General features: G+C 43.0%; 1 protein-coding gene across 16 annotated transcripts in view; it reads right to left on the bottom strand.

Annotated features, from left to right (window-relative positions):
- Positions 1 to 1,110: 1,110 nt before the first annotated feature.
- CELF2 (CUGBP Elav-like family member 2) overlaps positions 1,111 to 27,620 on the bottom strand; it is a 1,226,917-nt gene continuing 1,200,407 nt past the window's right edge. For 14 of the 16 annotated variants that reach the window (XM_079914891.1, XM_079914887.1, XM_079914888.1 and 11 more), the window contains 5 exons: positions 21,798 to 21,917; positions 15,967 to 16,164; positions 10,979 to 11,122; positions 7,703 to 7,874; positions 1,111 to 6,327 (listed from right to left, as the gene is read on the bottom strand). In XM_079914891.1, the coding sequence (XP_079771017.1) occupies positions 7,747 to 7,874; positions 10,979 to 11,122; positions 15,967 to 16,164; positions 21,798 to 21,917 (590 nt within the window). In that variant the 3' untranslated portion in view covers positions 1,111 to 6,327; positions 7,703 to 7,746. The remainder of the gene's footprint in view (positions 6,328 to 7,702; positions 7,875 to 10,978; positions 11,123 to 15,966; positions 16,165 to 21,797; positions 21,918 to 27,620) is intronic. The other 2 variants (XM_079914885.1, XM_079914886.1) reach the window with 1 other exon arrangement.

The following is a 27,620-nucleotide window of genomic DNA, read 5'->3' as shown; positions in this document are numbered from 1 at the left end:
CGCTAAAATGCACCAGGAAGAACTTCCCCCCACTCCATTTTGTTTCCAAAGTCAATTTATTGAATATTAAGTCATAAAGCCAGTGATTATAATTTTAATGAAAAATAACCTGTATCACTCAAGACAGAAAAGAACAAAAATGCCCCTTAGAAACACTGCTTTGAAAAATAATCACATTAACTTTACACACAAGAATCCTTTCTTAAGCTTTATTTAAGAAATCGAGTACTATATAGTTCAATATATATAAGACACATCCAGTATTGTGTTCCTGATAGCAAGTGCATAGATTTTGTTAAGATATCATTTTCACTTGATATAAACGTTTCATGGTCACATGAAGATAATATTCCCAGTGATTTTGCCCAAGCATGAGAGGAGAAAACAGAACACAGCAGAAATAGTGAACTACAACAGAGATGAAAAACAAAAACAGCGAATTAGCAGAACAGTCGATTCCTGATAAGTGAATAAGCTGATTGTTTGGTCACAATGTTTTTATTCACTTATCAGGAACGATTCACAGTACATTAATGTTCACTGTGTTTCCTAGCCTGCCAGCTAAGAGTGCCAGCCCGAAATTGCTCGTAACTGCTGTGGGCTGTGCAGATATGTGGCTCCCATCAGCAAGGTAAACGTTGACAGGTCTGTCATTTCCCAAGGTGGTCCATGTATGGCAAGCAGATACACCTTGCTGACACTGCAGTGGTGTTTTAAAGAATCAAAAGGGTAAGTGTGAATTTAGGCAGGGACAAACTTTACAGACTTAAGTGCTTAAGGGAACTAGCATTTTTGTCCCCTTCTTTGGAGAATTGTTGTTTTTGCAAAACAACAAAAAAATCTGGCTTTGTCTTTCCCTTCTTTTACTCATGCTGAGTATTTTGCCTTGTGCCAAATGGTAGACCTATATACTTATATGACTTAAATATTTAAAAAGTAAACACTTGCATCTTGGAAAGAATCCATCACCCTCTTTACCCCCCTTCTCCCCTCCCTCACACCCTCCACCCCCCCCCCCCAAATAATAACATACAAGAAAGAAAAATCACGCCCATAGCCGTCTTTTCCCACTAATGTAAGCAGTGGGTTTTCAGAGGCAAACTGATGAAGGCTCTGATGAGATTTAAAGCAGAAGTATTGGCAGGAAGTCAGCTCTCATCTGTGCAGGTTTAGAGCTGGTGGAAGTTACTTCACTGAGGTGTTCGGCCTATGGGGGAAAGAGCCTCCTTCCCTCCGCCTCACCCGGCCCCTCTGTTGTTGAGCCGACTGGAAAAGACAGTCTAGGGGTCAGAGGGGCTGCCGAAACCGGAGGGTGGGGAGCCTGAGCACCTGCAGGGAAAATCTCCTTGGCGGCCAGAGGAAGGCTGCCGGTGCTGGGTGGCCTGAGTTGGACAGAGCTTGTGCGTCTGAAGAGTTGGAGGGAGAGATCAGAGCAGACGTCAATGGAATCTTGTAAGAGCACTTGGAGAGCAGTCAGATTCCTGAGCAGAAGAGATGGGCAGAAGAGGGAGGAGGGCCTGTGGCTTCAGCTTTCGAGGGCATACAAGGAATGGTTTTCTTCTCTAGTTCTCTTTTTGCTAGCTGGGGTTGGGGCGATCGTGGGGGACAAGACTTTTTACAAAATATACACTCATTCCAGAAGGAGTGTGTGGATGCATATGGCCTTCTTGGCTTTCATTTGGAAACGGATGATATAGTATGAAGACTTGGGCATGAGAAACTTTACCTCTTCCCCCTCCCATCCCACCAGACTGAGTAGAGCTTCCATTTGAGCCCTTGCAAGTATTTCTTTTCTCTTCCACTAGTTTTAATAATTAAAGCTGCTCCTGGATTCAGTTAGCTCTAAAAATAAATAATTTAAATTACTTTTCTATACATATCTATTGATTGATGGCAACGCATAGATTTAAATTTAACACCTTTCACATCTAGTCACCAGGTAAGTTAAGTTTATTTTTTCTTCCCTTGAGAGCTCACCTCTTTCTTTTAAAAAATGTGACTGGTTTCTGAGAAGAGTTTGATGGTAATGATATGCCTTTGGACTCAGGGGTAGGCAGAAGAAACCCCAGCTCTGCTGCTTCCCTTCTGAAGGTTATGCAGCAAAGCAGAGCCATTTTTAATGAGTGTTAAGAACTGCATACATATACCCAAGGGAAGGGGAGAGAGAAAGTGAAATATACCAGTGTGGTGAGAAGACCAGATAAGGCCTTGGCAAATCCAACTCTGTAGGTGGACCATAGAAATAAGTATAAATCTTGGAAGCAGTGGTTAAAATAGGCTGTTTTACATAAATTAGAGGTGGCTGGTGTGTAGTTTCCCCCTTCCCCAAATCAGATATTCACTTAGGTGGAATCGACTGTATCTTATTACACAACATATAGAAAAAAAAACATACGTGGAACAGTGAGGTGTGTAGATGTATCACCAACATATAATGACTACCAACAATACAACACTCAGAGAGAGAAACAAGTATTAGGAAAATGGTTTAATATTGGAGACAGAAGCAAAAAACTGCATCACACAATAACATACGTTACAAAAATAAGTTTGACTGTTTCAACTACACGGTTATGTTCACAATGAGGACAGAAGAATCAGAAAAAACTTTGATCTAAACAGCAAAAAAGCAAACCCCTAAAGTTTTAACTAATACATTTATCCACTTAAAGTGACTGAGTACTTCTAAATCTAATTACCTTATTGTGTAACTGCACAATACAGAATAAAAAGTGAAACTTACCGCTGTATTTTAAGACAAAATTCTAATGCTAGATATAAGCAAAGGGAAAAAAGAAATCAAGCCAAAGTTTTTAATTCTCAAAAGAAAAGCAACTTTCTTTCTATCAACCAGAAATCAAACTTGAAATCAGTCATTGTCAGGGGGCCCACTAGAGTAAGCCACAAAAATTTCCATTTTTTTTTTAATCTCCAGTATAAAAAGTTCCACTGGTACAAAATGCATAAGTACAATCAGTTGTAGAAATAGGAAAGCCTGCGTATTTTTTTTTGGCTCAAATTCCATCAAACAACAAAATCCAAATGCATCAATAAAACAGAAACAATACTCAAATGGTCTTACAGTTTTCCACTAGGTTGCATTAACTTTGGCTTTTCTCAGACAATATTTAAAAACTATTTTGTAATTCTAAACAAAATGATATTATTAATCTACAAACAACAATTCTCACAGCACAAAAAAACACAAATACATTTTTTTGTATGACATTATTCAAAAAGGTAATGAAACTACAGGTTTTTTTAAAATTTTATTTCTTCTTGTTAATTAGCACTTAAGATAATAAAAACAGAAACAGTAAAATGAGTCCAGAGTAGCACAAGCCAAAGAACTATAACCCCTATGGTGAAAGAAAGATGAACTTGTTACGCCTTTGAGGACTGCCATTTGATCGCAATTCTCTAATTTAGTTTAAAAATGACTATTGTCTACACTTGATTTTTAAAAAAGCAGTTTCCCTGTGTGTTTGTTTTTTCTTCTGGCACAGGCCCTTCGCACCCTTGCAGCTTTTTCCTTTTGATATTAAGAGAGAAAGTGAAGAAAAGGACAACTTGTCTTTGAGGAGGGTTATCTTTTTAGCAATGAAACATGCCCCCCCCCCCCCCCAAAAAAAAAGACTTTCCCTGTAACAGACAGTCTGTCTTGGTTGCCTGCAGAATAAACACTCAGCTCTAAGTGCCCACCCTGAGCCTCTTGTCAGTGCACTCAGCTCCCCTGGGGGAGATGCAGGCAGTGGGAGGAGGGCACCGGAGCGCTTCTGGCTTCAGTGAAGAAATGGGAAAAAATGGTTTAAGATTTCTGTATACTTGCTAAGAGGTTCTAAATGAGACAGTCTAGGAAATTCAAATGGTGTTGTCTTGTGTTCTTATGGATGTATCTGTACCACCATATTATCATCTACACGAGAGAGACAAGTGCGATAACCTCTGTTATTCAGCTGTTTGCTGCAGGAAGTACAAAATAGCCCTCGAAGGATGAAGGAAGGCCCCAGCAGTAGTAAACACGTGTGAGGATAATACAGATCATTTCATTGTAAGTGCATGTGCTATAAGAAGGAAACTTTTTTTTTTTTTTTGCATCATTATTAGAGGCTAGTCCTTTCCATCCCAGGGCTATCACATCCACACACATATTAAACCAAACAGGGTGGTGAGCGGGAAAAGGAGGAAGGAAATGGAGCCAGCAGTTTCTGAACTCCATTAGAGAGACAAAGAAGCTTCCAGAAAGGCAGGAGTGTGTTTTGGGACTGTGGGGATGACTTTGGGGTTTGTCAGGACAGCAAGAGACCTGCTCACATGAAGTGAAAGTCAAAGAAATATGGCGCTTTAGAAAGTGGCAGCAGGAACGGGTGCTAGGTATTTGGTCAGTAACTGTGATGAACTGAGTTTGCCTTTGATGGTCAGTCCCCTTTAGATGCATTCAATTCAAAAGAAACAAAAAGGCAGGGAAAAGGATTGTCAACTTCTAACTCCAGACACCTGGCTTATTCAGAGGTATCCACTGCACAATGGCTGATAAGAAACATTAATTTGGGAATATGTAAGAAAACCAAAAATCCCTCAAAAGACTACCCCATCATCACAAAGCCATTTAACTGGAAGGTATATGAAATTATTCTAAACTGGAACATACCACTAACCTGATCTCAAAAGCATATTGAATTTAAGGTTTATTTAGGTGCTTGACTAGCTACTGTTCCCCTCAGAAGGTTTATCCAGTAACTCTTTTTAAAGTGTTATTTTTTTCCTTTCTTTTGGCTCTCAACCAAAGGATAAAGTAGTAGTAAAGACAGAAACAGCTCAAAGATAGATATATGCAGGAAAAAAATCCAAATTAGAAACACCCCAAAACAAAGGAAAATGATGACAGCATAAAAAGTTAACATTCCAGATAGCGCTGGGTAGAAAGGGTTAAAAGTTCAAAACTTTCTCACCTTAGAGGTTTCCATATATCATGAAGAAAATACATTGTGAGGTTGCCGTCACAGCATTGATGTTCAGAGTGGTTAAAAAAGTGAGACATGGGCACTTATACAATGTCTTACAAAAAACATCATAGAGAAATAACAAACAATAACAATTTCAGGCAACAAGACCACAGGATAGCAAGTTAACAAACTTTTTAACCTCTTTTTTTTGTTGTTTTTTGTTTTTTAAATATTAGGGATTTATACAAAACACATAATAAAATACCCATGTTATCAAATTACTTCTCACAAGAAACACACTGAAGCTCTAGGAAGGAAGTACCTTTGGAATTTGGCACTATATATTTTCACTTTTTTTCTTTAAAAGAAAAAAAAAATCACATTTTGCTGAACACAAACACATCTAAATAGTCCACAAAAAAAAAAAAATGACATCAATGCTTTACAAGCCAACACAAAACTTACTCTGGAATAGGTTTTCTTTTTTCCCTCACATGAAATTTTTTGTAAGCAAACAACTTTTTTTTGAAATTCTTTTTTGTTTTAAGTAAACCAATTCTAAACTTGTCTTATCAACAAAGAACATTAAGACCATAAGACTCATGATGAAACCACAACTTAATTCACAGAAGCACCAACGTTAACACAGTTTACAGTAACCTTTCTCCTGTACATTGAAACAGTATAAAATATAGGTAATTTCATGTGCATTAAACCATGGATTGTCTAACTGTGAGTCAGTTCAGCAAAAGGTGACACAAATAGGTAGCATTTGCCCCAAAACAGGGTAAATATTTTTCTTATACTAATCTACAAAAAGTGGTTCTATATATATATCTTAATGAGAAAGTGAGCCACCTAAAATGGCCTTATCAAAAAACTTTACACTGCCTGAAAAATGTAAAAACTATTACAGACCTCTAGAGACTTAAAATCAGACAGTTTTTTTCTCAAACTGTTTTTGGAAGTAGTCTGTTAGAAACCAACATTCTGTGTCCCTGGACACATATTGCTATTGTTACCAGTGACCGGGAAGAATGCCAATCCCTGTATAATACTTTCAAGTCTGTTTTATGAAAAGAAAAGAAAAAAAAAGAAACATTTTTGCCACAGGTTTTTTCCTATTATTAATTTGTGTAATAATAAATTTCAGTCTTGCATGAATGCAGCAATGTTTTTCACATTGACTTCCCAGAATTCATAGCTAGATGAGGTCACATGCAAATTTCAAAGGTCAAACTAGATCAAAGGTCAGTAGGAGAACCAAATATGATGTGAGGTCAGAAAGACATCAGAAACAATGACGGGACGATGAAACTTTTTTTTTGAGACGCCACAGGGACATGCTAGGCAAACGGTGAACTAACGGGCATGAAGATGTCTAGGGAGAAAACAGGGAGAGTAAAAAGTTACACAGAATCTACGCAGCAGCAACAAAATCACTCTTCAGGGTGCAGGAGAAAAACTAATGCAAATTTTAGGTCATTAGGGAGTCTACGAGCCATCCACGTAATTTGCATTTCTTACACTCTTTATCCACAGCACAAAGGAACCCAAGAGAATCCATCCGGAGAGGGAGAGGGGATGGATTCTGGGCGTTTTGGGGTGAGGGGCTGGCAAAGGATGGGGAGAGGGTCCAGTTTCAACGAATGTAACAGATGGGGAAAGTCAGACGACTGAACTGTAAACTAGATAATGGCAGTTACGAACAAAATCATCAGACAGATACAGACACCGAGAGGATAAAGCATGGACTTGAGGCCTAGGGTTCAACGGTGAAAAAAAGCCCATTCCTAGAACGATTCCTCTAGAGACTACTTCAGAAGGATCTGGCTAGCACAGAGAGCTGCTCTTTAGGTACCCAATAAGTTAACAATAGGCAATAAATAACTTCCATTATTTCTGAGGCAGTAAAAATTTTGTACAAAAATAGAAATGCTTTTTTTACAAATAAAATTTACAGGCCTGTGGCTTTCTTTTTATGTAGTATTTATGTATTACTTATTTATTATTAAATTTATCTTTCAAGAAACATCAAGTATTTTCACTCATTTTTAATTTTTAAACCCTGTAGCTTTAAGAAACAGATCTCTAAATCTTTTTTTACATTAATCCTTTCTAAAAACTAAAATAAAACAATAACAAAATAGACAACCAGTGTAATAATCTGACCAATAAATGTCATGTTTCTTTGAACACTAAAATAAAATCCTACTTATTAAAACAAACCAAATGTAGTGGAAAGACATTTTGTATTGTTTTTAAGTGCTTCTCCTGGCTTTTCTCTCGCGCTAGGCCACCGCCTTACCCTCTATGAACAGCTGGCGCCCCTCTGCGGGGCGGGCGCGGGCAGGAGGGGCGAATTCTCCAGGCAGTGCTCTGGGGCACAGGGTGGGGGAGGGGGAGGGGGGTGGGTCTCAGAGTTAGAATTGCACGTTAGCCTTTGTTTGCCTTTTAAGTTGTTAAGATGTCATTTATTGTGTATGTGTTTTTCTTTAAAAAAAGCAAAAAACAAAAAACAAAAAAGGTAAAAGGAGATTCAAATCGCAAAACAAAGGAGAATACAGTGGTACAAGTGGAGGAGGAGTTTACTCGATAGAAACAAGGTAGCCAGAGTTTATGGCGAACTGGGTAGGGGGCCCGGGAGGGGGTAATGGAGGCCTTATTGTAAAAATAACCGTCTCTCTTGGTAAAAGTTGGCAATGTGGTCCTCCTCTGCCTTTCCTGTTGAGCCCAGGCTGGCTCGTGGGACTTACCCTAAGAAAGCTAAAATAAGAGCAGGGAGCCTCTGGGGTTAGGATCAGTAAGGTTTGCTGTCGTTTTTGGAGCGCTTCAGCTGGACCTTCAAGCGTTTCATGCCAATCTGAAAGCCATTCATAGCCTGGATAGCAGCTTGCGCAGACACGGGATTGTCGTAGCTAACAAAACCTGGAAGACACAAGCGGAGGGAGGGCGGGAATCAAGATGGAGAGGCAGGGGAGCAAAGGAGGGTGGCTGCAGATGCTAAGTGACACGTGCCCAGCCTGCGGTCTCGGGTCAGCTCTACTCAATTCACGGACTACAGGTCATGTTTTAGGGACAACACTGGAAACATCCACTAAGAAGCAGTGGAGAAGCTGGCTGGACCGCTAACTTGCTATCATGAGAACAAAACCCCTCTGCAGAAGGCTAAAATCTCAAACATTGAGTCAATTTAGTCTGTTTACTGATTTCAGTCAAACCTGTTTGGGTTTAAAGTCCCTTAGAATCCCGAACCAGCCTCCAATACATCAGTAAGTGCTGCTCCTAGAAGCAGTGGTACAAATATTCTAGGTCTCCAAGGGCCCCCAGAGGCTCACATGCCCCAACCAGGTGAGGTTTAAAAGCAGGATAATTGAGGGAAGGGCTGCATAACCGGTATGCCGCCCAAGACCCTGACTGTTTCCATTCCAATTCTCCGTGTATACAGGACGGGGTCAGTTGGTGAATTAACTGTAGCATAATTTGTACTTCATTTTTACCACTTGGAGCTGTTACTGAGAGGAACCTAGGGGCCCAGGGGAAATGCTGTGCCCGTTCTCCTTATCTCAACCTCCATTTTCAAAGCTCCGGTGAATTCAGCAGAATGGAAATTGCTACCTTGTATCCCCAGCTGTCCTGGAGAATAAACAGTCTAAACAGCTCAGGGCTTCACAGCCATCCTGACATACTTCCCACCACCTTTCTCTGTACCAACACTCAGACGCTTCTGACGACCACCCAGGCTCTGCCAAAACCCAGAAACAGAATTCTGACCACATAGTTTTGTTTCAGCACTGGGGGGTGGGGTTACATGCAAAAGTTTCTTAAGTGTTGTCCCTACTTACTTTTGTTGTTGAAAGGAAGTTATACTGATTGGATTTCAGCTCTGACCATCCACTGTTCAGAAGGTTTTATACCAAGTTCTCCATCTATCTATCTACTATTAAAGTATAAAGCTAAGGAGAACATTCCTTTACAAATTAGAGGAGGAAGAAAGGGACATAAATATACCTTTAGCAGAGTTCTCAGCTGATAAAAATAGGCATACAGTATAAGCAGAATAGCTTCTCATAGGCTGCCTGTATGCAAAATGGTGGTTTAAATTTTTATTAAATTTAAATTCCCAATAAATGTGATCTTGAATCTAAGATTTTTGCTGATTTTCTCCTTTCCTCCTACGTCTTATCCAGAGGTAGCAAGATGACTGAAGAATGGAAATGGGTCAAGGGCAAAGTGGATAACAAAACCTGGCCAAGAGCTTAGGATGAAGAATGGGGTACCACGTTATAACCAGCAAACCTGGGACCCCAAGAAGTTAGGCTGTCTCACCGAGACACCTACATATGGGATGTTACAGCTTTTTAATAAAAACTGAAAACATAGTGCATACCACTAAATACAACTGTCTGATGCATTATTATGAACACAGTGGTTAAGTAGTTTGGGGGCTGATATAATCTCTTTTCAAGACGGTAAATATTTTCTCAAAATCAAACCATGAACTACAATCCTTTTTCTAATCTCCAAATAAGCTCAGGACATTGTTTAGCGATGAAGACTATAAACGTCTGGCTCGCAAGCCTTGTTCAGGGAAGCTCCCAATGGGGAGCCCTTACTGAGACATGCACACAGCCTATGTAACAACTTACTTTCCATTTCACTCTCTCGTGAACCATTACAAGGGCGTTTATATACCTGTAATGGGTTCAGGCTAACAGCCTTTCCACTTGGATAGAAACAGTGACTTGAAATGGCTGACACGCTAATTCCCCCAACAACAGAGGCTTCAGGCTTTCCTGGGTGACAGCACAGAAATCAGAAGGACGTTACGCGAGTGGAGTTTCAGAAGCCAGAGCACTCTCTTCAGACTGGCCGCCCGTCGCCAGTGAGCCGGGCGCCAAGTCTGAGTTTGTGCCTCTGCAGGAGCCGTCCCCACCTTTCCTTTTCACCGTGCCCACTTCTATTCTCCTCTGCCCACATCTGTTCTACTTTATTTTGTTTTGTGCTACTGTTAGCACCTATGACCAATGTGAGTCGTTAAATCGGAGGAGTGATTAAAGCAAATGTTACATCTCAAACTGGGCCAGAACTTGCCAAGTTAGAAGTATATGCTCTGAACATTCTAGCCTCTAAACTACTTTGGGGAACACAAGGGTTCAAAAAATAAAACAAGAACTAGATTTAATGAATGTTCTCCTCCTCTGTAAAACATTAGGGCATGCAGTGCCATACTCTCTCAGGGAGTGAAAACGCCCCAGGGAGCCAGAGTCCAGGCTGCTTGAGGAAGGAGACCGTGACAGCTCGGGCCACCGAGGAGCTGGGATGTCCAGTGTTCTGAGAACACCTGCATCTCCTGCGCTCTCCACCCACTCAGGCAGCCACTGCAGATCCCAGCATCCCAGCACACCGCAGCACTTTATGTCACCATGAGCTAAACCAGCCACCGTCCCTGGGCTCCCGGAACTGCTGTGTTGGGCGTGGCCTGAGCACACCCCTACTGTGAAGGTGTGTGCATCAATGAGTGTGTTTTTATGTACATCCAGATGCTGAACAATAAGCCCCCAGTACAATGTGCTGCCTACACCCACAGGGTCTGAGTCCTGGTGGACCTGGAAGGGTTTGTGGCAAAGTGTCTGCAGTGCCATTCTGTATCAGGAGTCTCAACTACACTACAGTCAGTAAACTCCTTCCATCCGGTGAAGCCTGTGGTTCAAACTGGGGGCCCAAAGAGACTGTTGCTGGTCAACTATGGAAGGTGATTAGTTATAGGCAGTAAGGCCCTTGAGTACAGCATAGAGCACTACCTACTATACGGGCATTTAATTTCCCAGATCTTTCCTTTCTCCCAGGTCTTTTCTGCCTTTTTGATGAGATGACTTGACCCAGTCTGCTTACATGGATCCAGACAACCTGGAACCACCACACACACGGAAGGCCCCGTCCCGGCATCTAAATGCTGGCCATTACATTTGCCTTCCCATGACCCCTTGCTGGCCGCGCACTGTGCATTCTAGCTGGCTTCTCTCGCATACCAAAGCACTTGCTCAGATTGGTCTGTTTGTCAATGAAGACTTTAGCAGAGATAACATTTCCAAAAGGCATGAACATCTGCAGGATGTCCTGGTCTCCAAACTCCTGTGGAAGGTGGTAAATAAAGAGGTTTGCACCCTCTGGACCTAAAGAGGGGGAAAAAAAAAAAACATCAGTGTAAGGTATTCTGCACTTCTCAGTTCCCAAAGCCCCTTCTCAGGAATGCTTTAACAACAGATGGGCTAAGCACGTGGCTTTCCCTCATACAGAGATGGATACAAGTCCAGTGCTGGTATGTCTTTTAGGACAGGAGTCGTCCTGCACATTTTCCTGACTTCCAAAGAGACACCGGTTAAGAATGGCTTCCTTTTCATCTATAAGCTGTGGGTCACATTTGCTTACTGCGCGTGAGCACGTATTTTCAGTCTTCCTGGGCGTGAAGGTGGCAGACGAGGGGTAGAGTCGGGGAGGAGAATAAAGGCGTGGGTTTTTCCCACGTGGCCATGTTTTATAGTACGTAGTATATATTCTCTCTTGGATACAGTGTCCTGTGTACTCTAAGCAAATTGAAGCAATTTAGAAGTAATGAATATAGCAGTAATGCTGCTTGGATTTCTCAATCATTTACCTAATTATCCATCCAGTTCTGATTTGGCAGATCTCTTAACACACAGTCTAATAATCATCTTTCTTAGAAATGACTGGCAATGAGTCAAGGCAGGAAAAAGTAGGTGCTAGAGTTTCACAACTGTGATCGGAATGACACCACTGGGAATTAGCCTTGCAAACTGAGCGCATGAGGTGCACAAGCTGGTCAGAGACTAAGCGAAGCCTGGTTCTTGGCTCTCCACCATAACTTCCAGAAATACAAGGAACGAGGACAGAGTAGGGGCGATCTTAGCTACACCAGACAGGACAGCACTCTTAAGTTCCCTTCCATTTCATTCTCCCATCTCTCTAGCCACCTGCAGAAGAACTAGCTGCAGCTTAAAGGAAGCAGAAAGGAGGGAATCCCAATGATTACAGCAGGTCATCACCTTCTAATATGTCACAGGCGAGAATGCTTTCCAGGTCAGAGGGTGCTTGGGGGAGTTGTAGGTCCTTCCCCAGATGGTTCTGGGGAGGCCCCAGGGCTGGATTCCTCTAGGATGTTCTGGGCATGGTGTCTGGGAGGGAAGGGAGCTCATAAAACTGGTGAAGTAGCCAAGCACCTGGTTCACGGGGCCTTGACTGACTCTCGCAGGAGAGGAACCAGGACTGCCTGCTCCACTGGGAAGCCCCAGGGGCTGGGGGGTGAGTGTCTGTTTGTATGGGCCGAAGAGAAGGAGAACTGGGGTAGAGAGAACTGGGGTATTTGTAAAAATAAAAGGGATAAACATCTTTGCAAAGAAAAGTCAAACCAAGTTTCTTTCCACACACACAAACACACAATCATAAAAGAAAAAAGTATTCTAATGAATGGGACTTTTCACAAGGAAATCTTCTTGAGGCAAATTTCTGAAGCCACAGAGATGAAGCATTTCTTTCTTATTTAAGTGTTAACGTGGCCACTTTAATTTTCCGTATTGCTCACAATTTCCAGGGGCATAGCCATGTTCCAGTGCAAGAGACACAGTTTGTATTTAAAGGGGCACAATTACAGGGTTAGGTCCCCAGATGTTTCTTTGTTTAAAAAAAAAAAAAGACAACTCTTAAACAGTCAAAGCTTAATATGAATAGATGCAAAACCAAAACGCTGGAGGTGGGTGTTCTGAGGGCCACTATGCGTGTGCGTCCCCTGCAGTTTGTCTATCAGGCAGAGCTGGTACTGCCCATACTGGATATGCCTTCTGAATAGAAGGTCCAAATGCACAAATGAGGATTAATGGGGCCCAATGGGAATTGTGAAGTCAGCTCACCTCCTGAAGCCTGGGGAGAAAATGCAATTTTAATGCACTGTGACAGATTACTGGCCATGCCTGGGTAGTCCTGGCCTTCTCGAATGCAGTGCATTCTGAACGTACCCAGGCCAGACAGGGGACTAAGAAAACAGGAAGAAGGTAAACCCAAGGAGGCTGTCTTTTTCCTCATCACCAAGAAATACTTGGATTTTGCAAACTGCCGAAGTCATTAACACTAAAATGAGAAAAAGGTGACTTGGGATGGAAAACCTCAATATTCAGTGAAGGAGGCTACTGCCATAGACAACACCAAGGGTAAAGAAACAGTTTTTTGGGGGTTCAGCCTAGGTATCTTCCTTTTGTCTCCCTTCAGTAAAAACCTGCTGACTAACCACACATTCCTCAGGCCTCTAGTATACGCGACTAACTTGCTAGAGCTCGTTCAGTTGTATCATTGGTCCCAGCTGGCTGGGTGTTCACGTTCATATTTCTCACGGGGCACCTGATGTAGCAGAAAGCACTGGGGGTGTCTGTATAGACCGCCAGTTGGGATCTGGAGGCTCTACCTAGTGCTGTGTGTGTGACATGCCTCTTGCCAACACAGGGGATGGGAAGGGTGTGAAAGAGCTCAGAGGATATTTAGGAATGGCAGGAAACGTGGTGAGCTTGCCTGAATTTAGATCTGCAGGGATGCCATAACCCTTCAGATTAGCTGAGGAGAATATTAAAACCATTTCTTTACAAGGCCAGACTGGTTCACTTTCCAGTCGGAAAATATATACCAGGGTACACGACTAAATACATCAAATTAACTCAACTTTCTTGATTAAAGAACAGAACTAAGGAGTAGAAAATCTAAAACTCTATTTAGTAGTGGAATACATCATGGGGTCATTCCTTTGCTTCTCAGTATGACCTGCCTTTTAAATTATGTTTTAGTTAAGCTAATGTTAAGATGGTTTAAATTTCTTAGCACAGGTTAACAGGGTGAGAAGAAGGTGATCAGAAGAGACATACGAGAAGATGGAAGATGTTTTAAAAAGACCTGAACAACCTAAAACACCATCAAGCACTAACCCATGCTGCTGGTAGCTCACACACCTAAATGTAGATGATCTGGAACGGGCAGTATTTATCTTGAACTATTTTACATTAATCCCAGAGAATTAATTATTGCACAAGCAGCGCCTAAAACTTAAGGGATAGAAATTTAGGGCAGTGAGCTGGTGTGAAGCAACTTCCGGGCCCGGACTTTCTCCTTAAGCTACTGACTTTCGAGTCTGCTGGTGACAGATGTTTTCTCAGTGACCCGGGTTATATGGTTTGCTGTGAGGCCCTGCTGGGTGAGGGAGAAGTGACCAACACTCTCTAAGACGCACGTGGGGGAACTGGCTTTTACGGTCTCTCCTGAGGATACGGTTATCTGACAGGATCCCTCCTACCACCCTCATTTGTCACCATGGTAGTCAGACCTCAGACACAGGGACCTCAATACAGGCTTTCCTTTGGGAAGCCGAGGTGTTTATGACATGGGATCTCCACACGCCTGGGGAAAACGCAGTTGTCTGAACAGTTGTGCAAGTTTTAAAAAAATCAACAATAACAGTCACAGCTGAGAGGAAAGAGAAAGTTGAAAGAATGAAACTCAGATTTTCAACTATCTTCCTTTTTTTGTTTTGTGGTACGCGGGCCTCTCACTGTTGTGGCCTCTCCCGTTGCAGAGCACAGGCTCTGGACGCGCAGGCTCAGCGGCCATGGCTCACGGGCCCAGCCGCTCTGTGGCATGTGGGATCCTCCCAGACCGGGGCACGAACCCACGTCCCCTGCATCGGCAGGCGGACTCTCAACCACTACGCCACCAGGGAAGCCCATGTTTTTGTTTTTTTAAAGAAAGATATTTTTCTGTTTATATGTAACAGCATTAAAAATGGAAGATAGGGCTTCCCTGGTGGCACAGTGGTTGGGAGTCCGCCTGCCGATGCAGGGGACACGGGCTCCGGGAAGATCCCACATGCTGCAGAGCGGCTGGGCCCGTAAGCCATGGCCGCTGAGCCTGCGCGTCCGGAGCCTGTGCTCCACAGCAGGAGAGGCCACAACAGTGAGAGGCCCGAGTACCGCAAAACAAAAAAACCCAAAAAAACCCCAAAACGCATGAGTATCTTTAAAGCTGTGTCCCTTTTACTATTTTCCCAACTTAAAAAGAAAAACCCTTCTATTTCTTATAGGACACCATGTTTAAAGTCAAAATATTCAGACAAAAACCAGTCTGGAACTATGGGGTGAGGATATAGGAGAAGGGAAAGAAATTTTAAAAACATCTTCAGCAAGTACTTCCCTTTTCTAACTTCTTTTCTTGTGTTCAAAACAAGTCAGAAAGAGAATAAATATCACAGTGCAGATTCTGCTTTAAAAGCAATTTCAATCAAGGAGGAAGGAGCCAAAAGGAGGAAAGAAAGAGACAAGCCCTCCCTACTCGGGCCAGCTCATTAACTGCTTTATAATTAGCCTTCATTTATTCTTAGCATTCACTTCCTGATGTTTATTTTGCCTTACCGGCAGAGAAGCAAGGCAATCAATCACTTATTTGCTTCCCCAGAAGACCCCTGATTAAACCGAGACTGAGTCAAACCTAAGAGTGGATTTTTTCATTAACCTGGAAACCATCGCGGACTAAGAGGTGAGCTCCACCATCACGGGGGACATGGACTGCGGGAAAGCTGGGCCGAGCCCACAGGGGGCTGCATCGACCCACCCCTTCCTCTAACGAGGAGTTTGTATGGAAGGGGAGAAATGAGAGGTGGCCCTGCTGATTCGCGAGAGGGTGCTCCCCGCAATTTTTTAATGGCAGCAATCACTAGGTAATTGCGTATGGCGCACAGAGGGTGAGGACTCCACCTGAACAGGGAGAGGAACAGTAAAGCTAAGTATGACAGGAAAGAAGACTGAAAGGGCCTGTCAGATTTCTTTACGAAAAACTAAACGAACATGAGTAGGAGAAATAAAACAACTGCTTTCACTGCTTTCTCTCAGGACAGTGGCTCGGTGGAAGTTCCTTGGAGCTCTGCTCTGGGGGCGAATGCTGCCCTCCGGCCCGGGCCCCAGGCACGTACCTTCCTTCTGGCTGCCGGCCGCGCTCTGCTGCTGCAGCAGGCTCTGGCTGTACAGCGTGGGCAGCGCCGCGGCCGCGTACTGCTGGATCCCTGAGTAGGCCTGGGTGAGGGCGTCCATGGTGCCCGCCGTGCCATTCGTCAAGCCCGTGGCGCCAAGTCCTCCATTCAGAGCCGCCATACCTGAGAGCATTTGAGCAACTTTACAAAAAACCCAACAATAGAGAAGAGAAACAGCACTTTTCATTAGTGCTTTCCAAAGGAAGTTAGAGAATCATTTGACACAAGTACGACAGCAAGTGCATGCAGCGAGCACACCAATTACACCAACAAGAACTTACAGACAAAACTATGAAGTGACAAATTGTAATAACGGCAGACACACAGACGACCACCGCAAGCCCCTGAGCAACGGTTAGCCTCACTCCCTAGGCCAGTGACGGAATTCACCAAGGCACTACAGAGAGCCAGTGCATCTGAGCTCCAGCAGTGCGCTGCTGGCAAGGGCTGGGGTTCTCTTTCTGAAGTAGAAGGCTTCTGCCGCTTAGAGCTTGAGAGCATGTAAAAAACCACTAGTGGCAGAGGCCTGCGACATCTGTACACTTAAGCCACTTACTGGGCTCTCTGAGGAGCCGTGGGATGGCCCCAGGGTTCGAGGGGGAAGGACAGGATTGAAACTGCTCTCCCTTAAGCTATCTGATGAGGAAATGGCAGAGAGCACGAGCTCTGTACTCAATAAACCAGTGAATCACCAGTTCCGCTGACCGGCTTCCTCAACAGCTGAAGGATGCTGTCAGGGACGAGGACCTTAGGGAGAGCCTCTCTGACGATGAAGAATTAAAGGCGCAGGAAAAATGTGGCTCCCTCCCCTCGGTGTAGCTAACTGAAGCTGCTTGTTCAGTATGAAAGGCTAGAAACGGGATGGGGCTGTTCTCAGCAGCAAACAGACGCACACACAGACACACACACAAGACACACACGCCTGAATATTAATCAGTGCCAGTGGAACTGGGGTTTCTGCCAATGAGAGCACCCCATGCCATGTTTTGCAGTCAACTGAAGTGACCCCATGTCTGAAAAGCTGGATCTTGGCTATTAACCCATGTGAACTGGATGACGGCCAGCACACTTTTTTGACTTTTTTCCTTGTCTCCTGGCTGCCCTTCTGCTCTATTATGGTTGTTGACTGTGTCACTTTTTCCCTGAATATGAGTCAAAACAAGTAATACTTTATAGAGTGTGAACTTTTCTATAAACTCAGGAAATGGAAGAGGTGACATCATAATTGCCTTGAGTTCCCTTTATGATGAAGACTTTTTTTTTTAAAGATATGTTTATGGGAAGAACTTAGTGAAAACATTAATGAAAATCTTGAAAGAATTAGGGCTATTGATTAAGGATGTTAAAATAGCAAAGGTGGTTAATTGAAAAAAATTGTAAGTCTAATGAGAATAGAGGACAACTAAGAGAAGGGTGCTTAGAAATTATACAGAGGAATCAAATACCAGAATCACCTCAACACTCCCATCCCTGTTTTTGCTTGCCTTCCGCAGGACAGAGGGGAGGGGGCAGTGAGCTACTTACTCCATCATGCTTCTGTTCTTCTGACACCTTCATCTCTTAGATTAAAAGGACTACACGTAACAAGATAGGATAGAGGGATCTCATGGAGCCTCAGGTCTGGTGTTCTCCCTGGGGGGCTTGAGGGGACAGAAATGGGCCTTGGGTGACGTTTGGGGTGGGGCTGGAGTGTCAAGGAAAACCTGGGGGTCATGAACGTGGAAAAGCCAGCTTCCTGAAAAGGAAAGTGATTTCAAGCAGTTCTAGCCGATACCAACTAAGCTCAAAAGGTGGTGGCCAGCAGAGGTCCTGCTGACGTTGCTTGAAGTTTCTTATTATGAAGGAGTCTATTCTAATTTTTTCTGAGGTGTGTGTTTACCACGGCCAAGGTAGAACAGGTGATTGATTACCAGGTAGAATCTTAAAAACCATCAAAGGAAGTTTTCAACTTTTGAGAGTTATTCCTATCAATGATCTAATGTCATTCTGTATTAAATAGTCATTATACTGAAGATAACATTTGTCAATTCAGCTGCTGGTACTTGATTCCATCTAAACACTTTGGACAGTCGAAACAGAGGTTTGAAGAAGGTTAGTTGAATAAAATGCTTCCCCTTAAAAGAACAGGGCTTTCTTTGAAAAGGCCAAATGGATTGGCAGACCTCAACGAGGGAGGAAAGGTCTTTGCAAATAGTCTAGCAGTGAAGTTAGTGCGCAGCCAGACTACCGCGTGCTTTAACTGAACCGCTCTCCCAGGTCCTCCCTGATGGAGTCCCGGGGAGCTGTGAGACTATCGAGTAAACCTGTGAAAATGACCTAGCAGGACCCACCCGTAAAGATGAGCATGTACATCCGGCGTGGCCAGCATGAAGATGATGCTGAAAAAAAGAGTGGGAGGCGGAGTGCCACGAGCCAACTACAGTTATCTGCACACCCCTCGGCCAGGCTTTATACCCAATAAAGAAAGGGCAAAAGTGAGGAATGTATTAATATATTCTCATAGATTTGTATGTATTTGCTGGGATAAATTTTCTTTGGTATAAATGGGATATATTCTTCTAAGCTGCAAGCTGATAATGAGGACTTAGGTCTAAGAAATGTACAAAATCAGGGTAGATGAATATGAATATATACAATTAGTGGCACTTGTGCTCATGCCTGTGTTAATAATATGGTCACAAGTGTATGTGATGTTGTATGTGCTTGTGTATGTACCTAACTACATGTATCTTTATATATTCCAATACTACAGATTAAAACTAATTTCACAAGGCATACCAAGGGTGACAAGCCACCGCAACACTATGCCCAAAGCATCGCATCTTTTCTCTCCTTTACATAAAGTATTTCCGTAAACATTACTCACCAGGCATTTGTGGCTGGTGATATGCAGATAATCATAACTTTAAACACTATATGGTAAACCATTTGGAAGAATTAGCTCATTTAAAAAAGGAAAAATAAGGATGTCACTTGACATACATTTAAGCACAAAATCAGATACAGATTCCTGGGTGGATATAACTGCAAAAAATATTTTCTTCGTCTTCGTTCAGCTATTAGTGTATGAAACCTGCCTGGAGAACCCTCAACTAATCCAGAAGGGAAAGCTCTGTTAGTGAATCGCCCACATTCCTTCCTTCTGATCTTGCTGTTTTCCGCTTTTAAGCTTTAGAGCGCTGTCCTTTTTTTAGTCCCTCCTTCTATGAGCGTATACGGAAGAACAAGGGTATGAAGCTCAAACAGTCTGGTTCAGCTACTTGTCTACCATCCGAAGCTTTACCTTGTGGGGAGCTGAGAGGCCCTCTGGCAGGGAAGGCAGTCAGATTCTCCCAGGATGAGTTTGGGAATTAACTAGATTCCATCTACCTACTTTTCTCCATGGCTCCTTCGTCCATGGAAAAGAGGTGGCTTTACTCAGAAAACCAGAAAACTCTCCTTACGGTAGCAAGTAATGGCTCCTGGGTGGAGTGGGGGAGGAAACAGTGATGATATGGAAGCTGTGGCCAACTATTTGTCAAGCTGCCTCTGTCCAGGTAACCGTTTGTTGACTACCTTCTTATCCAGTAGGACAGGTAGCATCATCACGTCTGTTAAGGAAGAACGGTTTGAAAGAGGACACTCTATATTAGAAGGTTTTCTCTTGGTATTTGAGAAAGCAAATCTTAGCTCCAAGCCGGTGCCGATTGTTAAATAGCTCTGATAGTAATTTACCCAATCAGAAGGAATGTATTTTACTTTGTGCATGACTTTTGGTTTGATTAAACATTTTTCTGGTTCATACTGTCTAGTAGGGGTTATTTGAAACTAGAAACAAGTCTTAATTTCCCATGACCTATATGTACTTACATTAACCCAATGGCAAAGAATTTAAAAAACAAAACAATTTAAAGCTGTTTTTCTTGCCAGGAGCAAAACTGGAATAACACAGGTCCCACACAGGAACTACTCATGGTCTCTCTGCCATTCAACACAGTCCCTCTCCAGTCGCTCATGATAACGATGGGAAAATCCCCGCAAAGGACAACAGAACAGGATGGAGAGAGGCGGGACCACACAGACAACACACAGCAGTCATGAGCACGTGCTGAGGAGGACAGCCATTCCCACTGGCCTGTTACTGTGCAGACCAAGGACAGGCAGGCGATCAAATCAAATTCCTTGTTTTAGGGGAACTAGGTCCTGGGGCAAGAGAAGCAGCATGAAGGGATGTGTGCAAACACACGTCTGCAACCGAGGGGAAGGACAAGTGAGTTGGAGCGTCTGCAGAACAAGGTCAGAAACAGGAGGCAGGGCCATGAGGGCTGCTGGCAGGAGGGCAGCTGGAGGCAGCTTCACTGGAGTAAAACATTCTGCTGTCACGCGGCCACCACTTCATTCAACACGTGCTTGCTAATCAACAGCTATCTGGTCGGGAAGGAAAGAAATCTTTTTCTTGTCTGCTCTTTTTGGCCTTTGGTCAGATAAAACTCAGTCCAAGGTTATGACTGCTTTCCCCAAAACGTAGGAATAAAAGGATTTAATAAAACCTCAACACATTTCCTACCTCTAAATGTACGACTTATCCTCTTATCTGGATTATAAAAGTTAGTCTTCATTTGGATGAGTTCTAGGTGCTTCTTTACCAAACAAATTGCAAGGTATTCTTTTGGGATTTGAAGATATAGAATTATTGGGGTGTTGTTTTTTTGCTTTTAAAAACACTACTGCTTGATCACCCTTTAAAAACTGTACACTTAGTCAATCATGGTTTAAAATAAGGCAACTTGTCAAGGACCCTTTTCTTAATGCTTAAAATGGGCAGAGGCTGGGTTGCCCAGTAGGTAATTAGGTCCCCGAGTCAGGCTGTCATGGTCCTTCTGGACGTGGCTATTCTCAGGCACGGGGTAGGGGTGCGGGCCCAAGCTGAGGGAAAGGCAACTGAGGTGTCCCTTCTGTGGACCGAGGACCTTCCCCAATTGGAGGGGCCAAGGCTAAGCTCGAGCCTCAGATATGACTCGGCCTCTGGCCGGGCACTCTTCTCCCCATAGATCTAGAATGCCGGAAACGGGCAGGCTGTGTAAACGACTTAGAGTGCTTTGGTGGGTCTGTATGTTTCAGAGCTAAGTAATTCTGTAAGCAATTTGCCTCATTCTGCTTCAACCTGCGTTAGCTGGAACGGGGCCCTTAGGAGATGCACTGCTGTAGGGTGACCCCTGACTCCGGGGGCGGCTCCTCGCCACTCAGCCTTGTTCTGCTTCCCAAGGCCTCATTTCTCCTCCTGTATAATCGCCATGAAACTTTGGGTTTTAGAGCTGGAGGGGACCCTTAAGATCATCTGATCCAGAACTTTCAATTTTCAGATGGGACCCTGAAGTCCAGTTGTGGGCAGTGATTGGCCTCAGATTCCTGCAGGTGACTGGGAGCTGGCCCCATGCATCCTGATTTCTAGCCCATTGATTTTTCTTTTATAACACACTTCCTCCCCTCAGATGAAGGGAACCAAACTAGAATCAAACCAAAGCCCTCGAAACCTGCAGATACCTGTCAACCACAGAGACCTATGGCTAAATACACAGTCTACACATTACAAAAGACTTCGGGTGGGGTATTTCTGGAGACAAAACAGGGGTAGGCAGCGTTCGCCTGTCAAAACACGTGCTTCTGCTCCTCCATCCCAAGCTTTAGCTCTCCCCGTGACGTAACCTTTTAGGTCGTCTCTGGCTGAGCACTGTCTGTGGGGAATCTGGGGGGAGGCTGTCCACCAGAGCAGCAGATGCTCACTGCGATGGTACCTGCTAGTGCATTAATGTTGTTCAGTCCGACAGTGGCCCCTGCCAGTCCTTGCAGAGTCCCGAGAGAGGTCAGAGAATTCATGGCCGCACCAGCAGTGGAGTTGGGGGTTGAAGCAGCCACTGCAAAACAAAAGACAGACAGGGAACCCGGGAGAGAAAGCACAGGATGAGTGAAAGCCAGATGGCCCAGGAAGTAGTCTGTCCCCATCACAGCAGACACAGCCGGGGAGCCTTCAACCACGGGCAGTCTGGGAGTTGCGCTTAGGTTTTGGTGTGAAAGATATGGGGTTGTCCTTGTGGCAACTGTGACAATGAGATCTGGTGAAAAAAAAGCATCACAGATCTGTTGTGCCAGCCAGCGAACATGTGCATTGCTGGTTAGTAGGGGACAGTCCACGATAGGAAGCCCGTCCTCCTGGGTGATGGGTCTTTCACCAGCTGCACCTTGGAAGCCTCTGAACAAATGACCCGCACAAAAAAAGGGGGAGGGAAGGAGGAGTAAAATGGCGGTTCTTGGCTTTCATATTGCTTATGCTTCAGACTTGGCATTTTCTCAATGAAGCTCAAAAAAAAAAAAAATTCCTGGGTTTGACAGACGACTTCAGGACCCAGGTAGTGGTGCTTATAGTAGCGGAGAGTGATAGGAGATAAAACCATTTTGGTCCGAACTCTCCTTCCCCTCCCCCCTCCCCCTTTAAATAACCGCTTTATTGGGATATAATTCATGTTATAAAATTGACTCCTTGAAAGTATACAATCTACTGATTTCAGTATAGTCACAGAGTTGTACAACCAGCACCACTAAGGTTATAACATTTTTATGACCCTCTAAAGAAACCCATACTCGTTAGCACTCATTCTACCTTCTCTCCTCTCCCTCGACACTGCCAACCACTGACCTACTTTCCGTCTCTGTGGATTTGCTTAGTCTGGATATGTCATATAAATGGAATCATAAAATATGTCATCTTTTGCACCTGGCTTCTTTCACTCAGGAAAATGTGTTCAAGGTTCATCCACGCTGTAGCACGTGTCAGTACTTTATCCCTTTTTATTGCTGAATAATATTCCATTCTGTGGAAACACTCCACTTTGTTTATTCATTCATCAGTTGTGGACATTTTGATTGTTTCCACTTTGGGGCTATTATGGATAATGCTGCTGTGAACATCTGTACACAAGTTTCTGGGCAGACATATGTCTTCAGTACTCTTGAGGACATACTTAGGAGTGGGACTGCTGGGTCATATGATAAATCTATGTTTACCATTTTGAGGAAATACTAAAATGTTCTCCAAAGTTGCCGTCCTCCCTAATCCCTTTTACACTTACAATGTAAATAACATTTCAGGTTATCTTACATTTGTATAGCTTGATAGTCTGCTGACTTTTTTCACATGTATTATCTCACTTTATCCCAGTGATAGACGTAAAAGCTAAGCGAAACTCTGACCACTGATAAAAGTGGCGCTTGAGCCACTTCTAGCTGTGGAATCATTGTGAGCATGTGAACTTCCTTCCTTCTAGGATGGCCGGGAACTTCAGTCCATCCTGCTGGAATGTTCCTGCCCAGATGGAGCTCATTCCTGCTGTGCCTTCAGAAACCACACAGTATTGCTTGCAATGCACCTTGCTTGGGATTCCTTCTGGGTGAGCCTATAGATCAAATGCCTGAAAAATGAATTCCCCACCTTGCCACATTTCTGCCCATGTATATGGCATTAGCTTCTGACTCCTCATGATGTGTACGTATTTTCTTTCTCTTTTAAAAGTAAAATTATACATAATCAAGTCAATGTTTCTATAGTCCTTTTGTGTTATGAAACTTTTCAAGTACACACAAAAGGAGACGATAGTGACAAATTCCTTCAAACTCATATCCAGATTCTAGAATATTTGAGAACCACTCTACTTCCTACTTCCATCTTATCCCTACATACTTCAGTATGTAACTCTGAAAATTGAGGACATTTTCTTTTAAAACCCCAAACCACTTTTCTCTTTCCTCTTGAATCAGTTTTATTAAGGTTATAGCTTTCTAGGAATTTGTATGTTTCACTGAAGTTTTTGAATTTATATTGGTATAAAATTACTCATAATTTCTTCTTAATAAATTTTAAAAATCAGGAGCATTTACATTTAAGTCCCATTTCTTTGTCTGCTTGATCTGTCCGTTACTGAAGGAAGCACGTGAAAATCCTCCACTATGGTGATGCCAATTACTGCATGCAAATATGTAAATTTGGGGGAATACCTCTTGAAGCTACTTTACAACTTCCACAGATGTTTGTAGATCATTGTATCTTCTGTTGAAATAAACTTTTTGTGGTGACCTCTTCATTTCTAGTTTTACCTTGACGTCTGTTTTATATGATGTTAAAAAAAAGCACCAGCCCTTCTTTTGTTATTTGCATGGTATATCTTCTGCCATCTTTTTATTTTTGTCTGTTTATATTTTAGCTCTATTTCTTATAATCAGTATATAAACAGGTTTTCAAAAACAGAATACAGCCTAATAATTTGATAGTCTTTCAGCGGAACTATTTAAATTTTGTGGTATACGTCCTGCCTATATTACATTTTTTCTCTTCTTTCTTGCCTACCTTTTAGGATTACTTGTTGGTTTTTTCCACATTCCATTTTCCCCCTCTATTACTGGAGGTAATATTTAATATTTGGAGGTAATATCTTTTTTTGGAGGTAATATTTAATATTTCTATTCTTTTATGTATTACCATAAAAATTTTAAGTCACACATAACTTAAAAGAATCAAAGTTAACATTATCTTTATTCTTTGCCAGAACATTTTCTAGAATGTTTCTCCATTTGTGTATATGCTTAGGACAATTTCTAGAGACTTTAAGTGGTTGATTTTTTAAATAATTTTCACCAGTTATGGGTCTTTCACTAGCAAAAAGTCCACAGATATTCTCATACTACCATTCTAGAAGTTCTTCCCTGGTGTCACCTAAAATTGTGTGGAAACTCTTCAGGCCTTTATTACTGGCTTAGAATCAGAACATGCCTTAGGGATAGTTTTTACCCCTTATCACATGTAGACTGACGTCAAACAGAAGTGTATTTTTCTGTGGGAAAGCGGGGTGGGGGGACTTCAATTTCTGGCAGTTAGGTGGTCTAGGTTACTAGAGAGACTCTCCCACTGAAAAAAAACTAAAATGCTTAATAAGATGTTTTTAAAAATATTTTTAAATTGCATCAATAACTGACCATTTAGTAAGAAATACTCAGCAATCAATGATGTAAGTGAAAGATGGCACCCAGAGAAGTAAGTGGAGCATTGAAGGTAGCTTTCCCCTTAAGGTGGACCAGATAAATTTGAGCTTCAGTTCTCAAAGCTTCCCAGTACGTAAGAAATACAAGAAAGCCTAGGGCCCGCCTGAGGTAAAGCATCTAAGAAGAGACTTCCCCACCAATAAGTCTGGAACACTATAAAAGGCTAAACAGTCAGTGAACAAGATATACTCTCACTTCAGAAACGGTAAGGAAAACTGCCTGTCTCAAAACTTAGTGTGGAGTATGGCAAGGGGAATTTCCCTCTGGTAGTATATAACCAATCAGCCCTCACATCAGTTTTCAAACCAACTTTATCTGACTGGTCAAAACTGCTCAAGCCAGCAATTTAAAGTGGTCCCTAGCTTGTACTGTCTTCCAGCACCCTGCAGAATCAACTATAAGTCAACCTTGAAAAGGCCCATTTTCAGCAAAGAATTCTCAGAAATAAGGTTCCAAGATAGTTAAGCTCACAAGACAAAAAAATCACAAGTACCAAGAGTAAGAAGCAGCAGAGACAGAGTTAGACACCATATTTAGATCCACCAAAACTTCAGATATTGGAATTATTAGCACACAATAGAATGGAGGTACATTTAACATGTCTGCACAATTTAAAAAGGGTGGGGGGCTTCCCTGGTGGCTCAGTGGTTGAAAGTCCACCTGCCGATGCAGGGGACATGGGTTTGTGCCCTGGTCCGGGAAGATCCCACATGCCGCGGAGCGAGCGGCTAGGCCCGTGAGCCATGGCCACTGAGCCTGCGCGTCCGGAGCCTGTGCTCCGCAATGGGAGAGGCCACAACAGTGAGAGGCCCGCGTACCGCAAAAAAAAAAAAAGGGTGGAAAATGAAAAAAAAAAGATTATAAGAAATGACCAAGTATACTGATAAAATTATTAAATAATAAAGTCTTAGAAGTGAAAAAACATAATCAAAATATAAAATTCAATGGATATACAGGTTTAACAGGATATTAGATACAGTCACAGAAAGAATTTGGTGAGCTGGAAGACAGACCTGAGGAGATTATACATAACTGAGAAAGAAATGATAACAGATTAAGGGACATGGACTAGTCTAACATACGTCTAGCTGAAGTTCCTGAAGGAAAAGGGAGAACAGGGAAAAGGCAGTATGTAAAGAGTTAATGACTGAGAATTTTCCAGAACTGATACAAGATCCTCTCCCACATCCACATGTTCAAAGGTCCCAGTGAATTTCAATCAGGAAAAATGAAAATAAATATAAATTAGATGCACCACAGCAAAAAATGCAGAACACCAAAGAGGATTTAAAAAACAACCAGAGAAGAAAAAAAAAACCTCAAAAGACCACAATTAGACATCTCAGTACCTGATATCTAAACAGTAATAATGTAAGCAAGTTAGTAAAAGGTGCTGAGATAAACTAACCGTCAAGCTAGAATATCCAGCAAAAATGTATTTCATAAACTAGGACAAAATAAAGAAGTACTTTTCACACAAAAGCTAAGAGACTTTTTCACCATTAGACCCTCACTAACTGAACTGCTACTGGATACTTCAAACTAAAGGAGAAATGATCCCAGATGAAAAGAGGAGGAATAATAAGGATGTGATAAATATATGGGCATACCTAAATAAATGCTATAGAAAATAGCAATGGACAGAAATTCAAACCAAACCAAACCAACTTAGAGCTAAAACACATGACAACATGAATACACCACCCATGGGCTGCAGGGGGGAGCTTTTTTGAGTTAAAGTATCATAAGATCCTTGAAAGAAAAAGAAATTTCTTGCTTTTTATTTGGCTGCGTCAGGTCTTACTTGCGGCACATGGGATCTTTCACTGCGGCGTGGGCTTCTCTCTCGTTGTGGTGCACGGGCTCCGTAGTTGCCGTGTACGGGCTTAGCTGCCCCGCGCCTGTGGGACCTTAATTCCCCGGCCAGGGCTCGAACCTGCATCCCCTGCATTGGAAGGTGGGTTCTTAACCACCGGACCACCAGGGAAGTCCCAAGAAATTTCTTTCTCAAGAAAACTGACTAAATCTCAGTAGGAAGAGCAGGAGTTTGTGACATTTGAGCCACAACCAGCAGGTTGTGCCATCCCCTGTCCTCCTCTCCCCCAAGCTCAGCGTAATGGAAGCTCTACTCCAGGAGGTTGTGGTCAGGAAGATGGGGGCTCTTTTCAGCTCCCAAACTATAGCGATGGTTTCTCCTAGGGAGGGGTAGACCACTGGCCTTTCTAACCATCCTTCTTCCCTGGCCCTGTTTTGCAGAAACTCTACTGCAGGTCAAGAAGTGTTGAGTCCTTTCCTCGAACCAGCCTGTACTCAGAGGGTGGAAGCTCAACCCCAGGCACAGCACTCGGAGAATACTGGGCCCAATTACCCTCATCCCATCTTGCTTCTGGGCGGAGGTTCTATGCCCAGAGAAGCCAGCTGAGACGAGCAGGTGCTACTGCCCTGCTGCATCACCCCTCTTGTAGGCCAGGGGTTGCTTGAAGCAAAGCAGGTTGCTGTCCCTGCCCTCAGCTCCAGGGCAGTGGCAA

This window comes from Stenella coeruleoalba (genome assembly GCF_951394435.1).
Source record: "Stenella coeruleoalba genome assembly, chromosome: 2".
NCBI classification, from domain to species: Eukaryota; Metazoa; Chordata; class Mammalia; order Artiodactyla; family Delphinidae; genus Stenella; species Stenella coeruleoalba.
This window is presented reverse-complemented; position numbering and strand designations above follow the sequence as displayed.